The 15,692-nt window shown below is 44.0% G+C and overlaps 1 protein-coding gene across 1 annotated transcript in view; it reads left to right on the top strand.

Moving 5' to 3' along the window:
• LOC140241725 (probable JmjC domain-containing histone demethylation protein 2C) overlaps positions 1-15,692 on the top strand; it is a 155,809-nt gene that overhangs the window by 137,780 nt on the left and 2,337 nt on the right. Inside the window, 11 exon segments of the mRNA XM_072321472.1 lie at positions 1,445-3,478; positions 8,677-8,758; positions 9,552-9,744; positions 10,355-10,722; positions 11,242-11,346; positions 11,952-12,076; positions 12,509-12,818; positions 12,821-13,203; positions 13,641-13,812; positions 14,482-14,703; positions 15,121-15,252. Of these exon segments, the coding sequence (XP_072177573.1) occupies positions 1,445-3,478; positions 8,677-8,758; positions 9,552-9,744; positions 10,355-10,722; positions 11,242-11,346; positions 11,952-12,076; positions 12,509-12,818; positions 12,821-13,203; positions 13,641-13,812; positions 14,482-14,703; positions 15,121-15,252 (4,126 nt within the window).

Raw genomic sequence — 15,692 nt, forward strand, 5'->3', positions numbered from 1 at the left:
TGTCAGTGCGATGTGTGCAGTATGAGAATGCACAAGTGGCGACAGAAGAATTTACCTAACGCGTGAGCCCGTAATGAGTGCCAACTGCCGACCAATCTGTTCACCTCACCAGGGGGAAACGATTGCAAATTCCATGGGCTGTTCCCTTGAGGAAGCCTTATCTAGCCTTGGGACTTGAGGGAGAAAGCAGGAATTTGATAACTGCCACATGTTCAGAAGGAGGGGGAGGGTGGGGGGGGGGGGGGGGAGGGGAGCCGATACTATCAGCTGTAGCAAGGAGAGAGCGCCCCGTGACACCCAGCCAAGAAGGCACAGAAATGTCAAGGAGGCTTAGTCACATGCCGAAACATAACCCGGTGTCATGTCCGAACAACTTTCCCCGGCCTATAATTAGCACTTCCTGCTGAAAACGGGACTGGGAAGAGAGCCAGGTGCTTTGTGCATACAAAGAAGTCAACATGTGCCATGGTCTTACAATTCCAATTTTGTGTCTTGAGAGTATAATCTCACAGTGCTCTCTCCCTTGTATCTTAAGCTTCGTCTACCTATGTAGTACTGAAGGAATTTATCTCTAGATCACCATGTCATGCCGCACTTCTCTCTTAATCTGATGTGTCAACTTTATCTAGGTTAAGCATCACTGTATTCGCCCATCACAACGAAATTGGTGGGTTGTTCTATTTTTCTTGGATGAGAACTGATAAAGTATGAAATAAGATTGCATACTTGCGTTTAATTGTGCACGTTTGTCAGACTTTGTATGCATGAAAATGTGCTAATTGATGGACCTGGCAATAGACAGAGAAGGTACCCAAAGGAGAAACTAAGTTTCTGTGAACACAAAAGTTTTAAAGGGAGATGCCAGATTATTTCACTGTTTCTCATAAGGCAAATTCTGTTCATGACTCCAGGGGAAATATTTCAAATGTATAATGACATGCCATCTTTCTGTTTTTGTAAAATGTTGTTGTTTTTTTTTCTGACATCTAAGTAAGCTTACCCACACATGCAATTTCTCAATTATTATTATTATTTTATTCTAGCCACAAGGTGTATTGTGCCTTCAGAATATGTACCTTATTGTGCCTTCTGAATATGTACCTTATAGTGCATCAGTAGGATATTTTTGCACAGCAGAGGTTGGCAGCTTTGAATGTCATACAAGCCAAAGTTGGCCTCTTCATTCACATTTCTGGTAAATAATTTTTGGTCTGTCTGTAATCATACTACATGAGGATCTTCATTAACTAGAGACACAGTCAAATGACATGGGCAGCTGTCCTGATGAGACATTGACATATAGAGTTATGTAGGTTCTCTTCATTACATCTTTGTGTTAATTGCTCAGTAATATAAATTACATTGGGGCTTTTTCTCAATATTTGAGGTAGATTGAGCTTTTGAATGAACTGACTAATTTTCCCTTTCAATGTTTTGTTTTCAGTTTCCTGGAGCTGAGAGTGAAGGCTTGTACAATCACCAGGTATCTGAAGGCAAACATCCCCATGATGATCCAGCATACAGACATGCCTTGGGACACTCGGGACTCCTTCGCTACCAGGAGGAACTTCAGGCAAAGTACCACCACCAATTGGAGCGAAAGCATGACCCCAAAATCAAACTTGAACGCACCGAGATTGGTTCGAGGACTCCTGAAAGTCGAGGGTTCAAAGCTTACCAACCATCAATTCGGTCGGACACGCATACGACTTACTACAACACGACTTCGCTGAAGTCGGAGGAGCCCAGACCGGGCATACCTGTGAGGACAGAGCAAAGCAGACAGGTAGCCTCCGCCTCGTACAAGGTGAAGCCTGAGAATTTAGTAGGCTACCAGCCATTCCTGCACACCATTTCCAGCCACGGTGTGGAGAAAGGGGAAGTGTACAACAAGCACAGTGAGGAATACAAGATAGCTGCGAATAATGCAGCCAAACAGGGGGCCAGGCGGGCCATCCCTACACCACCACCCCTTATTAAACGCGAGCCCGACAAGTCGGAAGTGTCGCCACACGCCAGCGTGATTCACGCCAGCAGAAGCGAGCGAAGACCCGAAATGATGCACCATCCTCAGATGGGAGTCTTCACTGCCGCAAGCTCAGCCCATGACATTCATATCAGTCCAGCTGGGAAGCATATAGCATTGTCAGACATGAGAACGAACAGTGATGCCTCCCACCCCGTGCCTGTCATTAAACACACGATAGGGACGCCCCCACCCCTTCACAGCTCCGCACAAACAACGACCAGTCACTTAGCGAGGTCATCCCACGTGCCCCCTCAGTCACCACTAAAAGTGGCGACCCCACAACAACTATCTGCGGCTGTTCTTCAAATCGGCCCCCACTCAGCAAGCAGTACTACAACCAGCACCCCGGGAATGTACCCCCACCATTTGTACTCCAATGCCCCCACATCCACAGCCACCACCAGCTCCAGTTCCCTGCTCATGTCAGCACTCAGGCCCCAGGATGGGTCCCGCGCAAGTGAACTCATGGAGGTAGACTCTGTAGCTGCTAAGCGGAAGCCTAGTAACATGATAGCCATGGTGCACAAGAAGAGACCAAAGACCAAGGAGGACCTGCATGTTGAGGGTGGAAACTCTGACAAGAAAGAGTCCACAGGCATGTCATACATTGAACAATACCATGCTCTCGTCCTAGAACCCAATGCACACTCTACTGGGAGTGCCACAGTGGGCAAGGTGGGTGAGAACATTGAGCTGAAGATTGAGAAAGTTGATCAGTACAAGCGTCTGAGCCTTGACTCCTCTGCTCCAGCAGCACTGATGACTGCAGAGGCACACAGGACGACAAACGGCACGCTATCCGACAGCGACAGCAACCGCTGTGTGTCCCCGCGCAGTACTGCCAGTGATTCGTCCGATGGGCGCAGTCTGAAATCCGCATCACCCCATAGAGCAGTGGGGCCCGTGTACCTGAAGAAAGCATGGCTTGCCAGACATTCAGAGAGCAAGGCGCCCCCATTTGGCGGCCACTCATCTGGGGGTGCGGCGGGACAGCTGATGGAGCGGCAGGAGGCAGGCCAGCTGACCAAACTCTCCAATTCTCTGCCCAATGGCCACCTCCCGAGCGGCACTTTTGCCCAGGTGGCGCAGAACACTGACGCTGACAAATCAGTCACAATCGATGACATTCCAAAAAACATTCCGGACCACGTCTACGACTTTGACCACGACAAATCATCCACGTGCTCCGAGGCCTCGACAACATCCAGCCACAAGTCGCGGTCGCGGAAAAACGGTAAAGAGTCCTCGCGGAGTTCGAAGAAAAAGGACCGCAAACGTTACGGCTCACCCGCTGACTCCAAGAGGCATTGTAAGGAGAAGGCAGGGGACAAAAGTGAAGAGAAGCCCAGCGAGGGCGAAAAGCCCAAATCGGAATACCTCTTGGGACTAGAAACCTGTCGACTACTGTCAAATGTCAGAGGGGAAGGGGAGAGCAAAAGTACTCAACAGGTGAGTTTCTACCAGATATTTCAAACCTATTCCAAGTGAAGGTGTGGATTAAAGAGTGAATTCAAAGAATTAGCAACCAACACTTTCCCATCCCCCAATAATTTGATGACTTCAACAACTGGTGTATATTTGTAAATTTCCTGTACTGTTTTTTTTCTCTCTTTTTAATTTTAATGGAAATGCCTATCGTCGCTGGGGTGATAAGACTTGTATCTGCAATTTTGGTGAAAATGAGTTTTTTGGATTAATGGTCAAATAATGGGTCAAGTGATGTCCTGTCCAAATCCCAACTGTCTTACTCCAAAAATGAAGCCACCACGGCATGTCAAAGGAAAGGCTATCCCATTCGCCACAGTGCTTTGGCCGCCATGTTTTTTGGCTCTCCTGAACATTTGACATTTTGTAGATACGAGGTCTTATCGCCCCAGCGACGATATGTTACTGTAGATACCAGCCTAGTAAGAGTCCTTCAATGTGGTGTCAAGAATTTTCCGTCACAATTTGGCCCTGGGTCGTAGAGAGTTGACCCTGATTTAAGCTTGTTTCAATTTTGAACTTGATGCACATCTGTGTCTTGAACAAATGTACAGTCAAGTGCACGTCTTTTGGACTCAGGATTTTAGAAGTAGGTTGTATCTGGAAGTTTGGACGTATTTCAAGAATGTATGGAGCTGGGATAGGTTGGTGCATCATTTAAAGAGTAGCAGATTCACTTCCGTACTTGAAGAAGTTATCAATGTAAGGGAAGGTACTGATGGAATGCTTGGTTGTAAAAACTGCTAGCCAGGCAGGGAGGAATGTGGGGTGATTTTCAATTCATCTCGAATGCACACTGTGAAGTCTCTCTGTCTCGCTTTGAGAAGGGTAGGAAGACAAAACATACAATTTCAGCATGTAGACAAGAAGTGCTGAAAAGAATGAAGTCCCCTCATGTTCACGAGTAGAAGTGCCAAAATTTGAAATTCATTTGAGTCGTATCAATACCTCTGTACCCCATGTTGAAAACGAGAAAGATGTCTCAGGAGAATCTGGCTGGAGTCGGTTGTGAATGACTAATCATGCATAGTGCCATCTACTCTTGATCATGTACTCATGAAAAACAAATTAAAATGTGATGTGAGCAGAATTTGCTTAATAATGTTAAGTTTGATAGTGGTACATGAAAGACTTATTTTGTGTTTATAAAAACAAAAACAAAAATGTAATGTCCAAATGCCATCTTGTGTCTATAAAAGGATCTGTATTCTTATGTTGGTCTTCAAGCAATAGTCATGTATCTAGCATATGATAATGCTACGTTGTGTCTCCCATAATGGGATTGTGAAATTGTTGAGTCACTTGTATGTTACTTTCCAAGATAGAATTCATGCTTCAAAGGCAGTGAGCTTGCTTTGGAAGGCATGGATGAGGTCATGTTGGGAGTATGCTCTTTGTAAAGCTGATATCAGCTCAAGAGAAAACAAATGTCAAGGTCATTGTTTCAATATGCTCTTTTTATTAGATTTGCATGTATCACTATTTGTTACTGATGACCTGCTGACCTACAGCAAACACACAAATTAGAAATAATGAGAAATAATTCATGTCCCTCTCTCAAACCCGAGAGGTAAACCCCACCCCCACCCCTCTAAAAAAAAAAAAAAGTGTTGGTCATTGTTGTAATGTATCATGTAAATCAGATATGTTCATCTCTGTCACAAGAAGAGGCCTGAAACAAAAATGCAAATAAAGAAGAAGGGGAAAAAGGGAAATAAGTCACATCTAGCTCATAAACTTAATGGCAGTTCCACCTAGAGCAGACGGCAGTTCCAGTACCCAAAGGGCACATTTCAGATGAATTTATGGGTTCATGAGCCAATGATATTGAATGTGAATGAGACAATAATCCTATACTCTCTTCAGAACATGAATGTGAGGCCAAATTGGGAGTGTATTTATTATCAGTGGATTGTTGTTGTTTTTTTTTTCCATGACATTTACTTACTCACTGCCAGACCGTCAAATCCCAGTAATTTGTAATAAGGGTTATGGAGAATAAGCTTTGTCAACAATAATCCATTCAGGAGCCTGCAGGCCTTTGAATTTTCTTGAGAGGTTCAAAAGGGCATACCTGACTTGAACTCTTGAACTTATGTCTAAAAGCTGGCCAAATAAATTGTTGTTATTGAGCTTCTTCTGCAATGCATCTTACCCCGTCACGGTTATTGTGGAATTCATACTGCTTTTGAAAAGGCTAACAGATCTTATGTTGCCATGAATGAATTGCCAGAAATACTGGCAGTAATGATAATGTCATCTGAATTTACACTGTGAAAGATAGTGTGTCACATCTTACAATTCATGATGGTGTCAGAAGTAGAGACTCTTTTATTTCTTATTATTATTTATGTTTTTATTTTGTTTTTTCCTTTCAATTTCTTTCTCAGTTGGGCTAAAGTCAGTCCCCAGAAAATTAGCTGAATTTGTGACATGTATCTTTCTGACCTTTAAAGATCTTGTGCAGGTTTTTGTTGCCAAACTGTAGTATGAGTGAAATTTCCAAGTACTATTATACACCACATATTTTGTGAATTGGAATTATTAGGACAATAATACGAGTGATTGAGAACCACTGTTACAGAATGAAAACTATCTATTTTCCCTTTTCAGGAGGAAAGTTTTATTCCCCCCTGTGGTGATATTATCGAGTGCACTTGTGTCACAGGAGGCAATATTTCCATGAATGTCATGTGGACTTGCCGAATTTGTAAAAGGAAAACGTAGCAAAACATACCATGTACATTGTATACATTATTCCATTTTGTGCAATGGGTTATACTGGGTGTAACAATTGAATTCTGTTCAATAGCAATGTTTTGTTCATTTACTGAAATAGCTAACCAAGATCATCAGAAACATCGTGTATTTCACTATCATTGAGTTTTGTGTGCACTTCTATTTCAGCATCTGAACTGAGATATTCAACCCATGCATTTTAGGGAAGACTGGCAAATGCCTGACTTAAAAATTTGTCAGGGCAGATAAAACATCAACAACAAAAATGGAGGAAACTTTTGTAATGTCGGGAAGAGAGTTTATGCAGGATCATTTTTAGCGGATGGTACGTCCATATATTCTCCAAGAAATGAGAGCTGCTTTGTCATTACCTGTCAATGGTTTCTAAGACTACCCCACTATTGTAGACACCAGGTCATTGTTGAAACTAGATAATCGTCATCGGCTTAGAGCAGGAAATGTGTCGTGTAAAACTATTCAGGGTTTTGACCTCGGGCAGTGTTTTGTGGTAGTGCCAGGGGACTATCATAATCAGTGTGTGATGATATCTCGGCCATCTCGGCCGTGGCTAGACTAGAGACTTCCTTATACATCCCCCCCCCACACCACACACACACACACACACACACACACACACACACACACACACACACACAAAACGTCCTATTTGGGGAGTTACTGACCTCCTTATTCAAAATTGCCCACCACTTTCGGCCCTATATAATCCTTATGTTTTGTTGTTGGGCTGCTTTTTTTTGGGGGGGGGGGGGGGCGTAACTGTGTTTCCACAAACTTTGTGAGATTACTTCACTCTATATATAACTGCAATAGAGAAAGTGGGGAAGCTGAGAATGCTTGTGAATCCAATCCCCCCCCCCCCACGCACCATTTCAAATCAAGAGGAGAATCATTTTTTTCAAACACATACAGATGTGGTTGCAACCATATGCCCTTCAACATGAGGGCATGTGCCGCTATGTGAGATGGGGGTGAACAAGTTCCCAAAAAAATTTGATCCCGTCTCTCTCTATCCATGTGTCTTTCTATGTATCTTCCTTCCACACTCCTTGCTAGTTTTCTTGTCGGGGAAAGTTCGTGTAAATTCTCTTCGTCTGTCATCCTGTCCTGCTTGAAATTCTTACTACCTTGGGCTATTACTTACCCAAGGGATACAATTTTTGCAAAGGGTAGGATGGAGACATGGAGAGGATAAGGGGGGGGTGATGGTTTGAAGATCAGGGGAGCAGTAATTACACACTTGGCTAGCAGGGAAGAAGTATGACACATATCCTGATGGTGTGTGATTACGAGACAGAACGAAATAGAGATGGCAATGGGATTGTGGCCGGAAAGTGTGCGGGGGGGGGGGGGGGGGGGGAATGGGAGTGAAATGAGCTGCATGCAGTTTGCTTGAGCGTTCCCATGTGATGGCTGCTGACTGCCCAGAATGTGGAAGTATTTATCTTGAGGTATATGACCCGATTTCTAAGCCTCCACACCCATGTCGGTCAGGCATTTTGCGCTTGACGAGGCCATCTGCAGGATGAATGTGCAGGAATGTTAACGCGATACTCTTTTTTTGATACAGGTTGAAATTCTTGAACAGAATATGAAATTACCAACCATATGACAGAAGAAAAAAAAAAGTCCTCAAAATAAAGAGAAAAAAAAGTGTCCACATGAGTCTGTAGTCAAGAAATCACATTATGTGTGTTCATTTTGCTTTCACTTACATTGTACCTCTAACCACCAGTGGAACTTTTGAGTTGGCCCACTGGAAACTAGAGAGAGGACAACCACACACTTCTTTTTGGTGCATTGTTTACTTAGCTGATGAACAAACCTTTTACACACACAAAGCAGGCTATCATCATCTAAAAAGAATACAGTATGCTGAATCGTCCAAAATAACCCACACTTCATATTTTACAGTCATCAACTGATGGGTACCCAGGGTAATGACGCTGTATTTATGCCTCCACCCAAAGCACGCCTGAGTGACAGTGTGTCTGTGGGTTGTCTGTCTGTCTCTCTGTCTGTCTTTATCGTCCTTTCTGTCAGTGTGCTCCAGATTTTGTCTGTCAGCATTTGATGTGCTTTTAAAGATGATAAATCATTGCCCATCCAAATGATGATAATATTTGGGCGTTGTTGATTTTTTTTTCTTTCAAAGGCATTGTATTTCCAAGTAAGTGTATGGTGGCGTTTCATTGACTACGGCAAACAGAGTGAGGCATTCTGTAAGAAAAACCGACTTATTTTGTGAGATGAAAATCAAGTTAGGTTCGGCCTTTCTTCCACCTCATATAACCTGAAATGTTTTGGTATTAGATGTGTGCGTTTAAACGAGTTTGGCCTCAAACATGCAAAGAAATCCCCACTTACTTGTGCTACTTTCCCTTTACTTCCTGTCTGTGTCGCAGATTGCCGAATTGCTCAACATGATCGCACAAGCTCCGAAGAAGAGAATAGTGACCAGAGCGAGCAAGGACAAAGACAAAGATGGTAAGTTTCATGAACCTTGCGATTTTTTCCATATAGTGTTGTTACATGTTTGCAATATACATGTATTAGTTTTTTTATGAATGTGCATAGAATCACAGAATTGCATGTTTATTTCTTATTTTTTGATTTCCGTGTTTGAGTCATGATCATGACAACTAATACCCCGTTAATACTAAGGAAAAAGGGGGGTTCTGAAACTCCCTGTAGCCGCTTCGAGCAGGCTGTCAGCTCAGTATAAACAGACAGAATTTAGAAAAGGCGATCCGATCGGGTCAGGTCGGGTCGGGTTCTGAAACCTCCTATGGGGGGAGGTTTCAGAACCCGCTATAGCAGGCTCGAGGAGGTTCGACTGCAGTATAAACGAAAAGGGGGTTCGAGAAGCCGCTTTTTGGCCGACCCGGAGGTAATTGCTGAAGGTCATCACCTGCTTACATAAACAACCCAGCCATCTCGACCAATCCCCACTGCAGAAAGCCTTTCAACTTGCACACTGTCACTCAAAAGCCCGCGCCATAAATCAGAGGAGAGGAGAAGGTTGGGCCTGCTAGGGCCTGCTAGGGTCTGCTTTTGGCGAGCAGTATAAACAGACAAGAGGCTGCTTTTTCAGAGTGGGCTTTCGAACCTCCTCGAGGAGGCTCTGAAACCCGCTGGCAGTATAAACGGGGTACCAGTTAACTCCAACAAACAGTCCTAAGTTTGCTGAGTGGTTTTGATATGAAATGAATTGAGCTGCCATTTGCAAAAGGCATCGTTTCTACAAGTCTTTCTTGTGTTGTGTTTTTGCTGTGCACAGGCCAGCTGAACGTGAGCAAGGCCCTGGTGAAGCCAACCGTGGCCAAGCTGAAGAAGAGTGGAGAGGCCTTTTTGCAGGACGGGATGTGCTGTGACATCACTCCTAACCTCATGAAGTGCCGCGAGTGCCGCATCAAGCCCTCCGCCAAGCAGTCCAAGCTCAACATCTTCTGCCGCTTCTACGCTTTCCGACGGTGAGTGGGGTGGATGCAGTGTTAAACGGCTCTTCGGCCTATTGAGTTTGCTGTTGATCCGAGGGAAATGGGTAATAATGGTAGTCAGAACTGCAAGATAAAAAAGTTGGATTGAACTGAGAAATTCTATATGTAAGACATAATTGGAAATATAATTGTTTGGATGAAACTTCTTAATCTGGCCCTCTCCCAACAGTAATCTACTAAGTCTAGTGAAAAGTGAAACAATATAAAAGAGCACTATACTTATTCTTTTTAATAGCAAAAGGTACTTTCATTTAGATGGCAATACAGAGCTGTTAAGGCTCTCTTCAGTCTTTTGAGTATCTTTCCAGTGTCCTGTAAAGAGAAATCAAATAATCCCTGATCTGAAAATTAGATTTGCTAGTTGATTTCTAAATGACACTCCATACCAATTTTCAGTTTCCCCAGCATTTCTTCTAAAAAAAAAAAGAAAAAAAAGGATGGCATTCAGAAGACAGAGGATCTGCAATAAATGCCTTCTTCATCAGGCTGTTATGATAGACTGTTCACTGCACTGATTTTATCGTTGACCTGCATTTCTAACGTCACATTTCTCTGCATTGCTGGTCATTTTTTTCGCCAACAGGCTGAAGTACAGCAACAAGGGCAACTTGACGATAGCTGGCTTCTCGGAGCCAGAGCACTGTGACACAGAGGACCTGTGCCCTTGGCTACCCTACCCGCCGGACCCCGACAGCAAGCTGGACCTGGAGACCTGCCTCTACATCATCGCGCGGGTCGGGCCCCAGTTCTGCCAGCTGGTGCGGCAGGAGCAGGAGGCCAAGACGTGGAGTAACAGCCCCGGCAAGATCGCCTGGAAGCGGGCGGTGACCGGTGTGCGGGAGATGTGCGACACGTGCGACACAACGCTCTTCAACATCCACTGGACGTGCTCCAAGTGCGGCTTTGTGGTCTGCCTCGACTGCTACTCTTCCAAGAACAGTGAGGAGAAGAGTGAGTGTCTCGGGATTTGGTCAGGTTTTATTTTTTCTTCCATTCCAGATTATAATATCAGAAAGTATATCGGTACTCACATGCGTCCATCACCAAATTCTACAGTTTGAAGTGTTGTTCAGGGATTCCTTGTAAGAAATGTGGGTTTCTCTTCGGACTCAATTTGCATATGCAGTAGCTCCAAAGTGGAACACGAAAGAGTGCTGGATAGTGAACTACATGCTGCCCTCATTGTCTACTGTCTCTTCTCATTTCATGGGGAGGAAGGTATACATTTTCGATATGATGTAATTTTAATTAAATAAAAGGGCATTTGGAAGATTTTTGTTTTTATTTTGATTGAAGATGAACTAAGAGGATGGATGGAAGGGGCAAGATTGTTTCAAGGGAATTGGTCTAGAGGCTTATGTCAGTGTATTGATATCACATGGAGAAAAGTAATTGTTTTTGCACTTTTGGACATCAGTGTATAAATGAATATATTTATAATTATCTGTGTATGTATCTCACTTTCGTCAGATGGAGAGAGTAACTTGGAGGCAGGTGGCAAGTGGCTAAAGTGTATCAAGGATCAGGTCCACCAGCCAGATGGCCTCATGCTTACTCAGATTATTCCAGGCAATGGTAAGTAGGGGTGTACAACTAATTAGGATCTGGCTGGTTCACCAACTAGTTGGCTGTCTAGGTGTAATTATTTTTAGTGTGGCATTGTTATGATGTGTTCTATAAACCGCAACGAAATTGAAGTTGCAAAATCAAGTCTCTGTCAAAGTTGGAGGAACCTCTGGCCAAAATATGACCGATGTGTGTAGATTGGGTGAAAAAAAAAAATTGTAGTATTGCCCAATTGGGAAGCTTATTCTCCAGTGTGATAGACTTGACTCATGCAGAGTTGGTTGTGTGATACAGCCATAGTGGATATGCTTTATGTAAGGAATTATGCAAAGGAACAGCAAGACATGACAGGTACATATTTAAAGAGTAATATGGGAAATAGTACTAATATTAGTTTTGTAGAGTTTATTGGATGCACATTGTAACACACTCAGCTCAACAGTGCATGTTCAAAAGTCAAAATCTTTCTGATATGAACTGTGCACTTTTCATTCAATTAAGTAGGAAATTTTAGTGAACAGCCTGGCACTCAGATGCCAGTCAAGATGCAGTACTCTATCAAAATGCTTTTCGTATTTCTCTATAAACAATGTTTTCCAAATGTTTCCCTCCAGCTCTGTGGGATGTGGGTGCCTTGGTCCACCAGGTGTGTACCAAGTGGAAGATCCCGTCTTCCTGTCCATGTCTAGGAGAGCACCCCAACAGCGTGGAACACCCCCTCGTCAACGGCACATCACCGGTGAGTCTCTCTCTGCCTTGTGCTGTGTCTCTTCATCTTTTTTCTGTTTCCTACTTCATTGTCTTGATTGTGTGTTTGTTTGTTGTTGTTGGGGTTTTTTGGGGGGGAGAGGGTACTGACATCAGTCTTTCAATTCTGTGTTTTGTTTAGTGTGAAGTTTTTGTATATCGGGGATTAATCACAGTGGATATGCATCAAGACAGTCGTACCCGTGGGAAGCTAATGTTGTTTTTCTGATGAATGCAAGTTTTTTTGGATGAGGACGATATTGTCATTGTATGAGTGAGACACAAATTGGAAATGTATGAAGCACTAGATTATAGTAGAATTTCAAGTACTTGCATGGTATACTGTGTTGAAATGGAGAAGTTACATCTTTGGGGTATAGACCACAAATGGGAACATTGTGCTTTCTCACTAATCAACACACAGACGAGTAGCAGCAGGATGTCTCCGGATGGAAAGAAGGAAGATATCCTATCATCAACAGCCCTCAGTGGTCATCTGGTCAATGCACGGCTCAACCGGCCCAAGTTGACATCGCTGCCCACGTCCACCTCGGCCCTGGACTTCCTGGCGGATGTCGCCACCGCCCAGGATGACAAGCGTGGCAGCATGGAGGGCAAGAAGAGCGATGCCACCTCCAAGTCGGACAAGGCCTGCTCGGTGGACGGTGATGTGACCAACGCCAAGGGCGAGCCGTGCTCCACGCTGCGGGACCTTCTGACTAAAACGGCAGGCAAGTGGTCAAGCCCAGCAGTATGGATGGCAGCTTGCTGAACGCCTTCCTGCCCAGCATGGGCTGCAACTCCAGGAGGACGTCCCGCACCATGACCAGCACCTTTGAGGACATCATCGCCACCGTGGTGGAGCAGAACATCGCAGCGCCAGGCAAGGACCGGAGCGGGGTCAAGACACCGCGGCTCTCGACAACGTTGGGATGCGACAGCCCCAACTCGGTGAAGAAGGCAAGGAATACACCAAACCGAAACACACTGGTAGAGTCCAGCGTTCTCTACCCAGACGTACCCCACTCCTGGCTGTGTGACGGCCGCCTGCTCCGGCTCCATGACCCTTCCCATACAGGAAACTTTAGGATCTTTCAGGAGCACTGGAGTAAAGGAGAGGTGAGGATGGAATGGCTTGATTATGAGAAGAAAATGCTCATGTGTGATTCACTTTCAATCTTAGAACATTCTGTTCTTGTTCACCTGTGTATTTTCTTTTACTGGAAATGTTAAGAATCCAAAACACAAAGAAAATATGTAACTTTTGGTTACAGAACCACTCTCAATCAAGACATTTAGTACCTTTACTAGTAATGACTGAGAAGCAAATGCAAAAGTTTTTTAAAGTCAATGCATGGACTTGTGAAAATAAGTTTGGGGAACAGTAACTCAGAACCAACGTTGATTATGAGGGGAATTACAATCTAACGTAGTGACTAGAGGAAAATGTATAGATCAAAATGCTAGAAAGTATATACAAATACATTGCGACCATATTATGAATAATGTTTCTCCATTACTTTATCCCTCCCCCACCACAAAAGCCCGTCCAAAAGCCCGTCCTGGTCAGCAATGTCCACAAGCAGCTGGACAAGACCCTGTGGCACCCGTCCAACTTCAACGCCCGCTTTGGCCACTTGGAGAATGACCTGGTGGACTGTCGGTCTGGGGACGTCATCACGGGAGCGCCCATGAGGGACTTCTGGAACGGCTTTGAGAACATCTCGAGTAAGTAGGGAGAGGACACCACTAGCGAGAGTTGTATGGACCTCAAACTGCTTGGTTTTGAGGGAGGTGGAAGCACTGAAAATATCACTTTTTCTTCACATCCTTGCCTTAGCCTACTGCACGCCCCCCCCCCTTTATTTATCGTTAAAAACAAAAGAAATAAAAAGAAAAAAAATGAAATGAAATGAAACCCAGAAGTGGCACCAGAAATATTAGTTACGCCCCCCCCCCCCCCCCCTTTACAGAATTCCTGGATCCGCCCCTGGTGTAGTTTATGAATACTTTTACAACCCAAACCTTGATGTTTACAATAGTTTTTGTGTATAGACCTATGGGAGAGAAATGTGAGGTGAGAGCATCATCACCTTATCTGATTTGCATGTATGGCTGTGACCCGTTGTTGGTGTGTCATAAAAGCATACAAAACTGATACCATTTTGTGTTAATCATGAAATACCTAGCAATGACACATCTGGATATCATCTTTTGGTGAAAAATATGCTTGCCCATAAGAAACTAGCAACATGAGTAGTTAGTGATTGATCTATGACTGAAATTTCTTTGATTTCCTGCATATCAAATTAAAGTCCTTGCCCTTGCTGAGTAGATGACCTTTAGCATGATGTACCCTGTACTGATGCCTCACCCCACCTGTCTGTCCCTCCACAGACCGCCTGGAGACCAAGCAAGGTTTGCCCATCATCCTCAAACTGAAGGACTGGCCTCCTGCGGAGGACTTCAGCGAGCTGCTACCCCAACACTTCCAGGACCTGATGAACAACTTGCCCCTCCCGGACTACACCAGGAGGGACGGCAAGCTCAACCTCTCCTCCAGGCTGCCGGACTTCTTCGTCAAGCCTGACCTCGGCCCCAAGATGTACAATGCCTACGGTAAGTCCCTTTTGTGCCCTCCCCCATCAAAACTTCACTCTCCTCCACCATATGTGCATGTTGTACCACCTCCAAGTTATTCTTCATTCATTACCCGCTATGTCCCACTTTGGTGCTATTACTGATCGATTTCATTACCATCCCTGTATAACACCCATTACCATCCCTTGTAACAGTCATCTGTTTCACCACAGTCCTGTCAACGACCATCCCAAAGGAATAGTGTATATATCACATATTGACTTTACATCTTTGTAGACAAGTGCTTTGTACCCAGAAATAATCATTAAGGTTGGATCATATAATTTGTCAGTAAGTGACAAATATAGAATTAAAGCATCTAAATCATTGCTTTGTGTGTGTAATTGTTTGTGTGGGGTACTGACTTCAACCTATATCCCCCTGAACCCCACCCAGGCCTTGCCCGCTACCAGTCTTGTGGCACCACCAACCTCCATCTGGACATCTCGGATGCGGTCAACGTCATGGTGTACGTCGGGATGCCCAAGAGTGAGGATAGCAATGAGACATGTGACACATATGAGAGGGGTGAGTTAACAGCACAAGTTTATCAGTTCAGGCACTTTTGTCAGGTTTCTGTGATCAGAAATGAACACAGATTAAAAAGATTTGGTGAGATCTAACCGTAAAGTTGATGAAAGCACAAGGTAGTAACATTTGCATTTTGTGTGAAATGATTTCATTTTACTTTTTTCTGACTTGTCTTCTGCCAATTATTTTTTTCCAAGTTTCTGATTTTAAGATTGAAGATAATGTTCTCCCTCAGAAGGAAAGAGGTAAAGAAAGATTAAGAAACTGAGTAGAGATATCATAACTTAATGAGAAAGAGATTTTGATTTTTTTCCCTGCTCCAGTGCTAAGAATACATCACAATTTCATATTCTTCATGCTGGTAGACTTACGCCTTTTGTGGTACTCCTGCCCGTAATTTGATAGATGTGTCTAGTCGACCCCATATTGGAGTATGG

The sequence above is a fragment of the Diadema setosum genome, chromosome 18, assembly GCF_964275005.1.
Source record: "Diadema setosum chromosome 18, eeDiaSeto1, whole genome shotgun sequence".
Classification (NCBI taxonomy): Eukaryota; Metazoa; Echinodermata; class Echinoidea; order Diadematoida; family Diadematidae; genus Diadema; species Diadema setosum.